Below are 17,857 nucleotides of genomic sequence, written 5' to 3'. Positions count from 1 at the left end.
GTGGAAGTGTCGAAAAACTGACATCATAGACACAAGGAGCTTTTTGGCTAATCTACATATTTGTGAAGAGGAGATTAACAGTGCCAGGAAAACTGCTCTTATACTTTAAGAGAAACCAGAGGTTTTTCAGAAAATCAGCAGAATCCACCTGGGCACTTTTATTTAGGGATTTGGCACAACCGACTAAGTGGAGATGGGCCCATGACTTGCTGAAAGGACTTGAACTCGCTCCTGGCCTCAGCCCACCTGAGGATTACTAATGGATGGATGAATGAATAAAAGCACACCCTTGATGAATGTAATGCATGTCTCAGAATCAACTTAAGTCCTACCTGCCTGAAAAGCAGGTCTATGTCAGTGCAGTACCTCTGCTTGTGATCTCCTCCCTGCAGCACCACCACTGACTTTGGCACCACTCCATCTTTGCACAGCCTGCACAGGCATTGGTGGTTCTCAGAAAAAAGGGCAGCAGACACCCTCTGGGTGTCATTAGCCAGCCAGTAGACAGAAAGGACAGGGAGACAGAGTTTTGGGCCGCTCAGGGTGGAGTAGTAGTTGGAGACTCTGTTGTAATGGATATTGTCACCGGTGGCATAGAATGCTCAAGCCTGCACGGCGTAGTTTTCTCTCCACTCTCCCTTCGATCATACAACTATTTTCCCAAATCCTATACTGCGTTCACTGAACCTCACTCATTTGTAAACCAATTATGATTAATGACAATGAAAATAAAACTGATATCCACAAAATACACAGGAGCTGCAGTAAAAGTAACCAAGTTGAATGTTTTGAGCTGATTATGTTGTGATTACATCTTACAATGGACAATTTAGTTGCCAATAGAAACCAAACTGTGGCACTGTCGCAGGACACAGGGGATTTACACATCCCTAACCTGCCGGTACCTGCATCACACATTACCATCGCCAAATACAGCAGTTATCTGAAACTTTAAATTGGCATTTCGGTGATTTAAAGCTGTTTTCTCTCTCTCTGATTCCTCTTTTAGGTAAGGATGTCTTGTTTTGCAACACTTTACTTATTCTCTTCATAGAGGACCTATTGAGTCTGAAGTGAAAAATTTTAGATAGAACCTTAAAGGCAAATTATGTGATAAAATTCAGAAGAGTCATCTATCTACTGAGAACAGACAGGAGACACATTATGTTTAAGTCATATCTGAAGGTAATCCTTTGGCTTTGTTTGTAGATTTGAGCTTGATGAGGTGTGTAACCAACCTGCCTTACAAAAGCATTTCGACAGTATTCAGATGGACCGCCTTGTTACTGAGAAGTCTTGGTCATAAATCTTGGTCTCTGGCCTGTGGCTTTACTGATAACACAACACATGCAACACCTTATTCAGTCTGGACTGTACTAAAGATTAACCCCTTAACCTTGCAGTATTTTACGGCTCAGGGATTTCTGTATCATTCACTGGTGGCTTATTTTCCAGGTGTATCTGTCGGGAGCGATCAGCCATTCAGGTTGGAGATGGTGTTGGTACTGACCCTGCAAAGTCTGCTCTATGTGATACTATTAGTGTAGCAATGAGCACTTACAGGAGGAGGAGGTAGACACACGACAATGCAATCCATTACCCTGCCCAGTCACGCATGGGGATCTAAAAAAACAACTTGTCCAGTGGTGTTTAGAGGTATTGATTACACTCCATGTTAATTGAATTTCTGATATTTGTATAATATAGTCAGGTGTTGTTTGTTGTTTGGTCCTATCTGCTATCTGTCATGAAGCAACATCTGCCAGAGATGACCTTGTGATGAGGGTCACTTTTAAATAGGTCACACATTGCAAGCAGTGTGCACCATGGAGCACACACTAACATTTCTCATTGTGTTTGACCAAACTGCCATTGTGTCCACACATATTTCACTGCTAAAGTCGTTTTGTCATTTTGTTGATGCATTTCTCACCCGACTCCGACCCAACTCATGGAAACACTTTATACATTCGTCAGATAGAATTACAGACCTCTCACTCATCTACACATTGTCCTGCATTGGATTAGCATTTTCAGTCTAATCACTTTAAACTTTCTTCAAATGAAAGGGCGAGGCCGGTCACACTGTCAGTGGCACTAACTAAAATTAAAAACAAATGTAATCACATGCTTTCAGTTGAAACAAAGAGAAACCCGGGCTGTAAAATTACAGTCATTGAAATAATATATGGCCAAGTGCAATATTGGAATCGCAGCAGCTGAATTTTGTTGATAAAGGTAAATGTGTCACATCATAATATAAATGAAGCAATGTGGTGCTACAGAAACATTCAGTGGTGAATAAGGAAGATCGTAGGTGGCAGCTTTCTGTGAGGCTGTAGTGTTTTTGGTTTTTATGGCTTAGGTTATTTTTGGTTGAATTTCCTGGTGTTCATTTTTCCTGTTCATCAATGATTTTGTAATAAATGTCTTTTTTTTCAGCACATACTCCAACCTGCAGACTTTTGACAAAATCATTTTAAAGGTTTCCAGTGTCCACATACCATCATCTGACCTTTATATGGGGTAGCGGTGCTACAGAGAGACTATTGGGAAATGTTCTTCCATCACAGGACAAGAGGTCTGCTCTAGTTGTCTGGTTCACAGAAACTTTGAATGTACTGATTTATATGATTTTTATAATTTTTTTTCATACAAAAATAAATAAATAAATAAAACAAAACACCGTTGCAAATTAAAATGTTTAATTCAATTTCACAGGGTTTTTATGAATCAATGTTTACAAAAAGCAACATATAAGAATAAGAATTATTTTTAAAAAGTAAATGTCTTTTCCAAGGAGTCACAGAAATGAACTGTTACTATACCAAGGTTGAGGTCATCCCCTTAAAGTGACTGTTGCTAACACACAATTTTCAAACCATTATAAAACCTTCATGAAGACACTGTATGACATGTTTTTGCTTGTTTTGCTTAGCCATTTGTTAATTCGTTTGATTGTGTCTCTGTTATGTAAGTGAGATAAGAGTGAGAGTAATAATTTGAGTTTTACTGAATATTCTTTGTTGTTTATATGTGGTGATTGATGATATTCCAGCTTACAGATCAGACTTTACGAGATGTCTTTCAGAATTTTTCACTGCTGACGACGGGGCTGAAGGTTTTTCCAGAGTCAGCCATGAAAGCCTCAATCTCCTCCACGGTGCGAGGGACGCAGGTCAGCAGCTCTATACCATTCGCTGTCACCGCTATGTCATCCTCAATGCGAACCTGCACACATTAGTGAAACAGTAGTCAGTTAAACATATTAGAGTGGGAGATGAGGGATCAGTCACTGAAAAATCTGTCCACTTCTCTTTAGGATTTGAATTCTCAAATTTCACCATGTTCAAAATACAGCTTAAAATGTCCATGATGATTCCAAGACTTTCCCCAGATCCTGCAGGGTGCAACTTTTACACCTACAAATCCATGTCTAAAGCAGCGGAGTGTAGACAGTTATAGATGGGTAAAACTACAATAACCACCTCATGGTGGTTGCCTCTGCCAACCAGCTAAGTTACGGGAAATATGGTAACAATCTACCCTTCCAAAGTTACAGTTACAGTTATTGCAGAACATTTTGATGTCACGTGAAGTTGACCTTTGATCAACTGGATATAAAATGTCATAATTTTATCCTATTAGACATTTGAGTTAAATTGTGTCATAATTAACGTATGAATTTGAGTTTTGTGAGGTCTCAGTGACCTTGACCTTTGACCTTTGACCATCAAATTCTAATCAGTTCATCTTTGAGTCAAAGTGAATGTCTGTGCCAGATGTAATGAAATTCCCTTTAGGCGTTCATGATGTATCACATTCACAAAAACGTGAGGTCATCGTGACCCTGAACTGAATCAGTCCTTAGGAAAACTTGACCATCAATCTGGTGACACAGCCAAGTAAGTCGGCAGCGACAGACTTACCCCTCCGAAGCCACGGAAGCGAGCCAGCACTTGGTTGTTGATGAAGCAGCTCTGGGTGGAGTCGGCCAGGGCCTGGTCCAGCAGATGGTTGATGAAGTATATGCCAGGCTCCACGGTGAGGACCATCTTCTCCTGCACCAGGCGGCCCATCCGAAGACTCCTCAGTCCAGGCTCATTGATGCGCTCCACCCCCTGAGGAGTAATACAGTTTGTTAAACCCAAGCTACACAATTAGAAAAAGTATTTCACCAGTAAAATATTTCAAGCTCGTATTTTTATTATTAGGGGTCCAAGCAGCAAATGTTCTCCACTGAACATTTGTGCCAAATGTTCTCCACAGAATCTGTATTGTAGTTGTCTGAACTGCATAACTGCACAAAACCTGACACCATCTGACAACATGTGACCATCCTCTCTCTCCTGCCCTCATCCTGAACTTGTTCCTGCAGCTTGGCCTCTTTTTGTTCCACTCTCACTTCTGAACCGAGAGCCTCTCTATTATTGATGACACATCAATACTGGAGGAACTGGAAGTGTTCGTTCTTCTTCTTCTGTCTACTGGGTGGTTGTGATGCGAGCAACCCCAGAGTTGAATTCCTCTGCTCTCACCTCAGGGTAGCCTCCCACATCGTGCACGTCGATGCCCAGCAGGTGTCCCAGGCCGTGGGGCATGAAGACGGAGCCCATATGGGCCTTCATCATGTCCTCCACCCTGCCATTCAGGATGCCGATCTTCACCAGCTCGTCCAGGTGAACCCGGTCAGCCAGGCGGTGCATGTCAGTCCACTTCACACCTTCAACACAAACAGCTTTGTTAATGAGCCCAAATGTTCCTCAAATATATAGGTCTGGAAAAGAAAGAAGTATTATTTCCAAGACCCCAGCAATAGTAAAAAAAAAAAAAAAAGGAAAAAACATGTTTAACTGAAAACCTTGGAATTTAACCTGTTCATTGCCTCTCAAGTCAAATGTCATTACTGTTGTCTTTACTGTGACTCGTACTTTACAACATCAAAAAAAAAAAAAAAAAAAAAAAACCAACCATAAAATGCAACAAAACAATTAGCAGTTAATCCTGTGCTGGTAGTTCATATGAGTACTTTACTTCACGTTACTTTTTTGTATGTCAGTGTGTCCTCAATTAGTTAAACTGACACCAAGATATTAACCTGGTTTGATGGCAGCCATGACAGCTCGGGAGGACTTGAGGACGGCCTCGTAGATGGCCCTCTGGTCAGGGGTGAACTTGCCATTGGCTGGGAAGGAGCAGGTGATGTCTGATGAATAGCAGTAGTACTCTCCACCCATGTCAAACAGACTGCAGGGGACAAAACATCAGCACGGATTCAATCAAATGTATTTCCAAAGTTTCTTTGGGTTCGTGACCAAAGTTTTCTTGAGTTGTTTACAGTGTAACAAACGTACGCAGAAAGCGACAACACCGAAGATCACAACTTTAGCAGAACAGTAACAATGCCTTTAGGAGACACTTCACCTGAGAGCATTTCACAGAGGCTGTGGAGTTTGGCATGTAGAGAATTGGACAATAACACAACAGCTTGTGATTCAGGAGGACCGGTAGAGTTTGTGAGTGTGTTACATGACAGTACCACGAGGTGCTTGCATCTAAAAACTGCTAAAAGTTCAAAACTATTGGAAGATACTCACCACATGTCTCCATCCACAATCAACTTGTCATTGGGAGCCCCAGCATGGCCGTAGTGGAGGACGGATGAATTATGGCCCCTGGTGTTATACACACAATGCGTAAATTAAAAACACATCACGACAGGTATTACGACATATGAAGAACAACTGCATTACAAGGTGATAACTGCATTGAATGTGTCTTGTATAAAGCTACTATTACAACAATTTGAACTGAATAGTTGTGTGAATAGTATTTCAGAACAGCATCCTCCTTCATTTTAATTTGAACAGGAAAATAACATGCATCCTTGACAACTAATCCTCCTGGAGGTGCTCATTACACATGGCCTTTAGTACAAAAGGCCAGAGCATGATTAACAGCAACGCCTCAAAATTCTTCATCCATAGTGATGCTGCTAGCTGGCAACAACCCTACAACAGGAAGGTGATGTACTGTTTTAGCGAACATAGTTTATTTTGGCTGACAACAGCAGGGTTACAGAGTGCCACTTCCTCTGCTTCCAGAACTCTGATTTGTGTTCGAATCCTGTGGGTGCTGGAGAGCCACAGAGGCTTTAAGGATGTTCTGCATTATATTGTTTCTAATAAGTCTCTCTAATGTTTTCTTTTCAGTGAAGACAGCGTTTGAAGGTGTCTGATCTAAAAATTTGGTGACTTCTAACCTTGAAGCCACATTTTTTCAATCGATGACAACATTCTTATTATAATCAGTGTGTAATTAATCAATTAAGTAAGACATTTAGAAAGCAATTACAGTAAGAAACTAAGTCAGAAATAAAACACGTAAAGAATTAAGCCTTACGTTCCACAGATACAGGTGTACGAGGTGTGGCGCATCCCTCCTTTAGTGTAGCAGTAGTGCTGGAACAGGCTGGGAAAAAAAGGAAAAATAATCAATTTCTGCAGAGCAGAGATCAGCAAACGGACTTGCTGCCTGTTTCATGACTGCGTGCTTTTTAAGAATTCATTCAGTACTCATTCTTTAATCATCACACGCTCGAGCGGATCAAATACTTCTATGGATGTTGACAGCATCACAGTGCTGTGTGGGGATATTTCCTAGTTCTTTTAATATATACAAAATTACTGTCCAAATAACTCTTTTTGTGTTTCCCTTAAAGTTCCTCTCCAAATAAAACATATTCTGCTCTGATTAATGTTTTGTTTAACATGGTTTTAACATCAGAGAAATTCAGTCACATGATTGAACCTGTTCAGGTTGAGGTTGTTGAGAAGTGAGGAGTTTATTCTGCACTAAATCAGCAGACTGTCAGCGGCCGCTGCCAATGCGAACTCTCGCTCTCTGTACTGACAAGGTTTTGGTGACCAGTGAAAGAGCAGTGCGTATCAAGAGGGGTGGAGCGACTAACTAATGCATCAGAATGGTAAGCATAGCAGTTAGCATCTTTTATTTGTTTATGTTGTTTGTTAGGTTGTAACTCACAGTGGCTGACACAGTGTTATTTGTTGTGCTAATTCAAACTCTCGCTCTCTGTACTGACAAGGCTTCGTCAGGTTTCGTCCCCGTCCCCGCAAGTTGACATGATTGGTTCCTAAGGTTATTTGATGTATGAAACCCTGGCTGTCTGAATCCATTTCTATGAGACTGTCATCGGTTCAGTGCAGTTCCGAAATGGAAATACTAAGTAATGGTGCTGATAGAAATATAGAAAAGGTGTGTGTGAAATTTGCGTTTTTGGTGAATCAGAAAATGTCACTATTGTTTCACTGTGACAGTGTCCAACGTGGCCAAAACTTCTTAATCTAGATTTATCTTCCATTTGATTATAATTTTTTGGGCCTGTGATAATCTGTTTGCCTCGTATTTCACTCTGTACTTCATGAACTTGTTATTATTTTTAATACATTTAAGGCATATAGTAAAGCCCCATGGACAACTGGCAGTACCAGATCTACCAGTGTCATTACAGGCCCAATGAAGCAGGTGCCATAATGTAGCACACTCCCAACAAGCAGGAAACCCCAGCATATATACTCCTCTGTACCTATAAACAATAGTTATTCTATGTTTGTTGAACCAGCAGGGCATAAAGTCTGAAAGTAACGTCAAATAAAATCAGGACTGCTTCAATACCCACATATACTGCAGCTATAATCATAGATATAAAAGAGCAGACAGACACTCTGTCTCTGTGTCTTGTCACCAAACATCAGCTGACCAAATGCGCCACTTACCTCTCCATTTCATATTCTTTCTGTCCAGGTTTCACATGCTTCATGATCTATGGTGAAAAAGAGTGATTACATGTGGTTAGGAAAAACTAATGGGCAAACCTGTTACTGACTCTTTTGAAATTGATCTTGATGTCCATCGACACCTCATCTTCCCTTTCTGATGCAACATATAACACTTAGCAATGTAGTTTAATTAATTATTTGCTGTTCACTCATAGTGTGTAAAACAGCAATCTAAGTAGTTGAACACTTTTCTACTGAGCAACTGCATTACCTAATGAGCTTTTCCGTTTTCTCTCTCCTTTGTTTATTTAATGCTTTAGCATTAACTTCTCATGTCGTCTCGACTTTTAACATAACACTATGAATTGTGGATTATTGCCTCAAGCATGGTCTGCTGCATTTATGCAAAGTAAGAGATCAAAAGTCAGTGAGAGTGCCCGCAAGCACTTGCTGTTTTGGGAGACCATTTTCTGTTTTTACCAATTGGTGGCTTTGGGGACACATGGGTAAAAACATACCTCTGAAAACTAAGTGATCAAACAGTGAATTCAGAGGACTGGTTTTCGTGAGGTTAACTGCTCCTCGATCCCTGAAGGTTATTTGTGGTAATCAAATTCAATCCTGTCCACAAGTAAAATAACGCGTCAGTGTGACAGCTTATGGGTCAAAGGCTATCTCTGTTAATTGCTTGCCTCTAAGCTACTGCATGAAGTTAAAATCAATAGCATTTAAACAGTTTATAGCCTTAGGATCCTGACATCTTTGAATCCTTTGCATGAGATTTAACCTCAATAAGCTGCTTGATACACTTTGATACTTTGGGTGTTTCATTTCAAGCTCCTAACTTTGCGTTTCTTTCTATTCCTTTTTATTTATTTATTTATTTTTAATAAATTGTAAGATCATTTAAAATATCCTGTCTGCTGTCTGACAATCTCACCATTTTGTGCGCTTCACTGGAAATCCTGTTGGTGTAGCGCAGAACCTCCAGCTCCATATCGGTCTTAATCAGACGGCTGCAGACACAAACAACAAGAAGTGAGAGAGGTCGATCGTTACACTGCCAGTTTATCGATGCACAGTATGAGGACGGTCCCATTAACAGCATACAGAATTCATACAACTCACACATGAAGCTAAAGCAATGCTGTGTTTGTATTGTGATGGTTGAAATGGAGACACTTTTGGAAATTCATTTCTTAAATATGCATATAATATGCTTATATATGCAGCTAATGGAGTAGCTGATGTAAAGAACAAATGTTTCCTCCATCATTCCCAGGAATGTTGCATGTAAAAAGGCACCTGTCATTTGCTGAAATTCTAGATGGAAATGGTCTCATAATCTACTGACACAGAACTGATGAAAGTGGTTCAAACAAATCATAAAATGTAACACAGTCTTTGATTTAAATGTAAGCTTTAAGACCTTATTACAAGTGAAGGTGTATTTGCCTGCTTATTTATTTGGATAAGGGAAGAAGTAGCTGCACCTTAAATGGCTCGGACTGAAATACATACTGGAGAGTATTAAGGATTTTGTACGATAACAGAACCAAGCAAATAACACAAGGCAGTGGTAACCAATAGCAACACTAATGAAAGTTAAATCAATCTATCAATTTTTCTCCCAAGGAGGTGTGCCTGCAAAACATTCCTCCTTATTTCAGAAAATGTCAATTCATCTGGAGGGTGCACACTAATGCCAAGGACAACCAGGCAAGCACGAAGTCCATTACATCCGTGTGCACTGGCTTCTGACTCTTAGAGGGTAGAAAAAAAAAAACACCTCAAAGACAAGCCCATGTTTCTGATTGTACACACACAATTAACTGACTGGGCATCTGTAATTGCAGAGTTTGTGTATTAAAAGAATCTGACTGAAAAAACTGTTAGGAAATTATGGGAGAGGGAGACTACGGTCTTCATTCATATGTTGGGTTGACTTTGTCAGTGATATTTTAAAACTAATTGTAATTACTTACCATTCCACAATGACTGGGTGTAGAAGAGTGTTGTTTACTTGGAACCTGATTTAAAAAGAAATAACAAGAAGCAGCAGCAGCATAATAAATATAAATGCAGTGGTTATATGACCTTTGAGATAAGTATGAGACTTATTTTTCAAAGCAGTCAGGGTCAGAGTGTAGAGCAGATAAAACTGTGTGATATACGTAGATGAAAAAAAGAACAAAGACCAGTGCTAAGGACAGCAGTAACATTACCATTAATTGACAACTAACAAGCAAAAGCAAGATTCTTTGCTTAAATAATTACATTCAGAATCTGGTTAATCAGTAACAATCAGTATGCACACGAGTGTGTTGTATCCTTGGTTATAAAAGAAAAAAACTCAATAGCCTCCACAAACAAAGTATAATTATGTTAATGCAAATTGATGCCAATTAAACGCACCGACTAATTCCTTCAAAGGAGGCTTCACGGCAGATGCTCCCACTGTCTGTGTTCTGTCCTCGCTGCGTGGAAAGACAAACATCACCGCCAAGTGCATTCAGATGTCAATACAGTAAATTAAGCTGGTTTATATTCCTGCTGATGATGGACCAATAATTAATTTTTTGACAACTGTAGAATTAGTAAAAGGGGTTTAAATGAATTCTCACACTGCATCTTTAGCAGTATATGATATAATAATCAGGTTTACTCCAGCTAAAGATTCAGGTTGTCAGATATTTGTTGCCACTATTTAACATCTTACACACAAAAAAATTGAAGGGATTCAATGCTTTTATTTTTGATTTGATAAGTGAGCTGGCATCTAACATAGGGTGAGACGGGTCTGACTGGAGCTTTTACAGACCACCGTCCCTAAAACTGGTTCTGGAAAATACTCCCACACCACACGTGTGAGCCGTCATCTGCTATTAAGTTAATTCATATATCAGCAGCTGTAATCAGGTAGGAATAAGTGAAATAAGTGATGCATACCAGTGTGAGGAGCACTGCTGGTTTCAGGTTGGACAGGACATCAACAATCTGCAGGGAAGCAGACAGGGAGTAATTAGAAGACTGAGACACAACAACAGAGCAGCACAAACAACAAGCACCGGTTTTCTTCTTCTACTCTCAGGCTGCAGAATAAAGGTCACTCTGACGGGAGCCATTGTGGCTTCATGGCCACGCTGTACTCAGCAGCGCACTGAATGACAAAACTCAGGCGACATTATTACTCCTCTGCCGACATCCTAAATGTCACATAATAGATCCTTGACTCAAACACTATGGTGATATTGGAGTATTGTCCTTATTATTAAAACTGGCTTCCTAAAGCATTCACTGTATTGTCTGTGCAAAGCAGGAAAAACATCCCATGATCTAAAATCTAAATTGCAGCCTAATGTTTAGACATTGGAATAATTCTCATGATTGAAATGATTAGATATTAAGATGACCGCTCATTTATTACAGTCATGAAGATATCGGTCAGTTAAATAGTGATTCAACAGGTCAATGATTAGCTGTGACAATAACTGTAAAACATTTTAAAAAATTTGCGTCAATCACTTCATCATATTTGATTGAAAATATGAAAAGATGAGTGAGTTGAGTCTTAAATTTATTTTATTTTGAATCCTCTTACACTTAAGATTTGCTCATGTTTGCAGTAGCTGAGTAAAACACACTTGTCAGCCAAGTAAAGCCAGAACTTTGAAGTTTGCAGAGTAATGAGGATTTTTCTGAAGTACAACAAAACTTACAAAATCAACGATAACAGAAATCAATGTGAACACTTTTAAATTAAAGAGCTCACTTGCAGCTGCAGAAGATAAGTTTGAAGGCAAGTGTGACTCACTGCACATACTTTGAATTTTCCAAAGATATTGTCACAGATACAAAAATATTGATATAAAAACTCTGCTAGCAATACATCATGACGGTAAACGACTGCCAGATACTTTAACCATTATTTTTCTCCACAAACTGCATTCAACAATTTATAGGTGAACTTTACATGTTAAGCAGGATAGTGGTGTGTGTGGGCTAACGTCATCCTCTATGATCTCCTAATTATTGTTCTTACATATTCTATTGCCTCTTTTCACCTAATGTCAGATCCTTTTGCATAATGTTTGATATGTTTTTATTTATGCTGTTTTGGCTCTTTTGACTTCTATTTTATCTGCTTTTATTTTTCTGTGAAGCACTTTGTACTTTTGTTCAGAGAAGTGCTATATAAATAAAGTTATTATATTATTAATATTATTATTATAAGTTATTCTAGGTCTGCGTGTATGAAAAATAGAAAAGTGCTAAAATATTCATCACACACACACACACACATATATGTATATATATATATATATATATATATACATATATATACATATATATACATATATATATATATATAGACATATTGAATGCTCAATGCTGGTTTTGTGTGTCTGACTAGATGACACACATTAGCTAAACAATGCAGAGACAGTTATTATACGATTTAATGTTTTCTAATATTATACTGCAGATTGGTGAGACTCTCAACATGTGACTAATTAGGAAATCTAACACCTCAGGCAGGTGTAAAAATACCTGAAATATCAGCAGGGTGAATCATCACAGGGTTACAGTGTAAATATAGATATATATGTGATACTTTCAAATGCAAACTTCTAAGTGATTTGTTGGCCAGTGAAAAAATGTTATATTATTGTCTGAATATATTATTTTGATTTGTCAACATGCACATTTGCAACATAGCTCTTGAGCTGTCAAACCTCCAATATAGCTCCCCTGGGAATCTGCTGTCAACATTTGCTATACACTAGACTGTTTTCCCAAAGTCTCAAAATATGCAATTACAGACAGTCTGAACAGGGGTATGTATTTTTAGACTAGATGGTTAAAAAGAAGAGGATGGAGCTGCAAGGTAGCACATTTATAATAAAATTCAAAATGAAACTCCCCAGAGAGTTTTGGTGGTTGAACTCTGACAGAGGTGTGCACACTGCTGAATTGTTGCAACAAATTTAATTATCAGTATGATGCTCCACAAGCTTTGTGTGATCACAGCTACTGTCCACGCTTTCTCACACAACATCCATTGATGTCATGACTTTCCCCCAGAGCTTTTATATCCTCTTCCAGCACATGCCCCCAAAAAATCTAATCACATGCAAAACACAGACACACAGGCTGCAGAGAGTATGTTAAAACATTTCCATGCATATTTATTTCTATTTTAATTCCTTTGAATAAACTGTTTAGTTTGGTTGAGCAGATAAACGACGCTGGTCCGTGCTCTGTACAAAAGTGTATCTGGTTACTCTGGTGCCTCCGATATTTTTTCTATTTTTTTGCCAGGAGGTTCAAAAAAGAGAATGATGACTTTCACCTTTAAAACAGTCTATGGAGGCACTGATGTCCTTTCCTGTAACTTCATAGCTGGGTGACTTAACATCAAGGTTCAGTTACTGACACACATGCACAGGGAAAAGGTCACTCTCTCTCTCTCTCTATCTCTCTCTCTCCCTCTCTCTCTCTCTCTCTCCCTCTCTCCCTCTCTCCTCTCTCTCTCTCTCTCCCTCTCTCCCTCTCTCCCTCTCTCTCTCTCTCTCTCTCTCTCTCGCTCACACTCACACCCACCCACACACATACACACACACAGGCTATAAAAAACCAACACCAGCAGACTGACTTACATCACAGGTGTATTTCACCTCATCGACAGCGTACTTCACTTTGAAGTGCTCTCTGGGAAAGATCCTGTCAACAGACACAAATACACAAGTGGTAAGGAAAAGCACAATAAACACAGTAAAAGACAGAAACAGATCAGAACAAAACTAAACTAAACTAATGGAGAACTCAGTACATTAAAGTGCTGATCAAGTTTTTTTTTAATATATACACATCAGATGACTAAAAGTGCTTTGCGGTTTATAGATCAGGGAAGAGCAAACATGTGATATGGTCAAGAATCTGCAGGTTGTTTCCACATCATCATCATGTCCAGTGGTCTCACTGATTAAGTTACACACACACAAACTCTAAGGAGTCTGGAGCACTGCATGCACCATTTCCTTTTATCTACAATCTGTGCTCACAAATTAGCTGAGTGTAGCAATCAGCAAGTTGTCAAGTTTGCAAAGAAAGCAGCCAAATGTGTAAATTATTCTTATTCATCTGCAATTTAATGTCATTTTAAGTGGAATTTAAATGGATTTTGCATTTCGAAAGAGGATTAATAATTTCCAAAACAGGAAATAAATAAATATATGAAATACCACTTTTATGAGCAATTTACTCTGTGTAGCTTGTGTGCTGGAAATACCATAGCAGACTTTTGTATCAGTGTAGTCAAACTTATCACTGAGGTGTTTTGGGTGATGATGAAAATGTTTAAATAGGTTTTGGCCGCATTGATAATTAACTAATTTAATACAAACGTGATCCGACTGTGAAACAAAAGACTTTGTCAACCCTTTCTTCAAGTTCTTCAAGTGGACCAGCCGGTCATGATTGTTGGCCAGGTCCACAGCTCTTTGAGGATTAGTGTGACTCACTCTCCCATCCAAGTGGCATAGCTTTCAGGCAGTTTGGGAACAAAAAGGATGGATTTCCCAGAGTCCACATCAATGGCTCCATAACAGTCAGGCTCAGTCACTCCAAAAGCCCAGTGGAAGAAAGACTCCTACAGAATTGAGACAATCAGCCAGAACATTAGTGAAGGAAACTATATTCCGTCAGCATATTCTGGTCAGATTATTACATGAGAAAAATTAGATGCTGCCCCTTATCAGACCAGTTGGAGCTGAAAAACAGAACAAAACTTTCAATGTGTCCACTGATCTTTGTATAAAACCAATTATAATCACAAGTTTTGGAAGAAGTGTCGAAAAAACTTGAGATCAAAGACACAAGTGAGGTCTCTGTAAGTGGGCTGGAGTGAGGAAATAACACAATCAGAGAAGAAGAACTGGACCTGACTTTAAGAGAAGTGAGGTGAGGTTTTTGTGGCACCTTGATGGAATACCCTCTGAAGGTTTTTAGGGATGAAGAAACCATCAACTGAAAGAGGATGGGTCCACTGACATTAACTTACTGATGGCTTGGGAGGCAAGACCAACATGAGTCATTGATGGATGGATTAATTAACCTTTACCCCACCTCAGCCATAGTTTTTTCAGCAATCCCAGAGTCAAGTAAAGACAACCTACCTGCCTGAAAAGGAGGTCTGTGTCCGTGCAGTACCTCTGTTTCTGTTCCCCTCCCTGCAGCACCACCACTGACTTTGGCACCACTCCATCTTTGGCTTTCAGCCCTCTGCACAGGCGCTGGCGGTTCTCGGCAAAAAGGGCAGCAGACACCCTCAGGGTGTCATTACCCAGCCAGTAGACAGGTCTGAAAGGACAGGGAGACAGAGGTTTGGGTGGCACCGAGTGGTTTGAGAGATTGGCTCTGGTGCACAAGCCTAACACAACATAAATCTGATCCACACTGTCTCACTATCATTCAACTATTTTCTGACTTCCTAGTTCATTCGTGTAGTAACGTACATACAAAACCAATTGTGATAAATGACAAAAAAATATATAGAAGCTATAGTGGGAGGCTTTGAAGCTGGAGATGTGGTGGCGGTACACTGTTGATTCACATGTCCTTAACCCATTCATAATTAGAATAAAGATTTCCTACAATATTAGGCCAAACACAACTGTTTTCTGATACTATTAATTCAGTTTTACTTATATGATAATTTGATGTTTTGACAAAAATCCCCTTCTTAAAAAATGATGTAGGCTGCAGTGAAAATGTATAATTAAAGCTTTCAAAGCAAATTCTGTGAGCAAATTCAGGAAAACCATGTATCCACTGAGCAGGGAGAAGATACCCATTACAGTATATTCTCTCTATCTGGTGGGAATCCTCAGGATTTGGTCAGAAGATCTGAGCCTGAAGAGGTGGGTGAACCACAGCCTTCAGACTGAGTTAAGACATAGATACAGAGAGATCGAACTGTATTGTAACTGAGAGGTCTTGGTCTCTGGCTGTGCCCTTAGTGATAAGATAACAAACACAACACATCTGATTCAGTCTGAAAGGTACCAAAGGTTAATCCATAACCTCACAGTATTTTATGGCTCAAGGATTTCTGTATCATTCACTGAGTTTACAGGTGTAAGTGAGAGGACAGATCAGCCACAGTGAGGTGGTAAACGTTGGAGGTAGACACTAACATGAACTGAACTGTAATCCCAATCCCCACTGTGTCAGTGAGGTTAGTTATTTATTAAGTTAATTTTTGGTCTCTGGTGTTGCACTGGATTACATAATATCATAACGTGTGCCTGTTGTGTGCTGCAATCACCGCAATCTGTGAGAAGATCTCTGGCAGACATTTCTTTATGGCTGCTGACTGCTGACATTTTTCTGATTATCAAAGCAGTTTCTCTTATGCAGTTTTATCTAATGATCACACAGACTGGGTTGTATCGTGAGCACAAGAAGATAAAACTTTTTTCCAATGAGATCGCTAGATAATTATTTCATGATTGCAGCATAGTCACTGTTTGATGTACCACACTTCATGTTGTCACCAATACAAAATTATTACATGTTGCCTTGAGAAAACAAAACCCATAATTGTACTGTTGGCTTTGAATTATTTCAGCAGTGGATACTGCTTGACATTATTATCAGTGTGAGACATAAAATATCAGTCGTTATTATTTGTGTATGAAAGTTTGTAGTTTAGCTCAGTGATTCAGAGTTGGCACATTCACCATGAAAAATTATCAGCTTTCACTGTGATGAAAGGCAGATGTCCAATGACAGGGTATATGGTAAATAGATATGACACTGATCTGTTTTTATGCTGAAACAAAGTTTTTAATAGTTTCACTAACACTTACAATCCAGATAGATGGAGGCTGTCTTTAATATTTATTTCAACCTGAGGTGGAGGTGGGTACTTACTTTACTAAACTATGATCGAAGTGTCATTAAACGAGCTAAGAGTGATAATCAACTCAGTTATACGATACTGTGTCTCTAAATTATTGCTTTCCTTGTGAAATATTGGATACATTCACTTCTTCAGGCATCAATTCAAATTAAACAATCTCAGAGACTAAATAAATCAGCCTTTGGTTCAACTGTCCACAATAAGTGGACATTTCCCCCTTTAAGGGACCCCAACACAAAAAGGTTGGGGACCACTGGTCAAGCTAATATCCTCACTACTTACAGTCGCTTTAAATATCACATAAGGAGGTGTCTATTTACGGTAGAAATTAATGTGCCTCTGAAAGCAGCTTCAGGTCTTATTACACCTTTTTTATTAAAAAAAACTGAAGGTAAACTAAACTAAACTAAACTAAACGTCTGAGCAGGTCAAACTTTTCACTGAACGTCCCGTTTTTACTTTACGAAAGAGAAGTTCACTACTTCTAAGAGAAACTGAAATAAAAAAGTAAATATCCTGGTATTGATTACAGTGTAGTAACGGTATATCTGCCTGACAACTGCTTTATTATTATCGCGAGCTTAGCGAAGTGACGTATATATGCTACTGCTAAAGCTAATAAGACTCTATAAATTATCTGACTTAAAATAAATATACGTGTTCTTTTCCAGTCGGGAAACAGAAGAGTCAACTCACTGTGGTGCTACAGCCATGTTGAATTCAGGTCCAGACTGTCACGTGGTGACAGGACTCACGTGAGTTTTGTAGGTCTGTGGCGCTGATGGCGGAAGATCAGCTGACGCGGCATCGTGCTGCGTTCGAGGGTTTCCGAGATATTAGCTTCAACCATGAAGTTGTATTGAAAACAGATTGAGAGGATGTCCTGGGGTTGTTTTTTTCCAACTTTGTCAGTCGTGTACAAAGTACTGCAGTCAGCAAATACCACTGCACAAGAATAATGAGAAGCTACAAAGAGGAAAGATTGTCAAAACAATTCAGGCTCATTGGGTTCTTCTGAAAACACTAAATGTCACATTATTGCAAGGTACAGTATGGATACAATACAGGATCAGCAAGTACACACAATTCTCTCATTGAATGATTACGGGAAAAAATAAACAACAAAAATATA

At 39.2% G+C, this 17,857-nt stretch overlaps 1 protein-coding gene across 1 annotated transcript; it reads right to left on the bottom strand.

Annotated features, from left to right (window-relative positions):
- Window positions 1-2,688: 2,688 nt before the first annotated feature.
- On the bottom strand, window positions 2,689-17,519 carry pepd (peptidase D). Its single transcript, XM_056381160.1, has 15 exons — window positions 17,422-17,519; window positions 14,978-15,161; window positions 14,324-14,451; window positions 13,460-13,523; window positions 10,749-10,796; window positions 10,215-10,276; window positions 9,785-9,829; window positions 8,740-8,815; window positions 7,797-7,843; window positions 6,403-6,471; window positions 5,598-5,675; window positions 5,099-5,247; window positions 4,539-4,723; window positions 3,930-4,121; window positions 2,689-3,231 (listed from the first exon to the last, which is right to left on the bottom strand). The coding sequence occupies exons 1-15, from the start codon at window positions 17,436-17,438 to the stop codon at window positions 3,088-3,090; spliced, it is 1,488 nt and encodes a 495-aa protein (XP_056237135.1). The 5' UTR covers window positions 17,439-17,519; the 3' UTR covers window positions 2,689-3,087.
- Between the last annotated feature and the right edge of the window lie 338 nt (window positions 17,520-17,857).

This window comes from Seriola aureovittata, chromosome 1, assembly GCF_021018895.1.
Source record: "Seriola aureovittata isolate HTS-2021-v1 ecotype China chromosome 1, ASM2101889v1, whole genome shotgun sequence".
Taxonomy (NCBI): Eukaryota; Metazoa; Chordata; class Actinopteri; order Carangiformes; family Carangidae; genus Seriola; species Seriola aureovittata.
The sequence above is the reverse complement of the archived record's forward strand: the minus strand, read 5'-3'. Positions and strand labels throughout refer to the sequence as shown.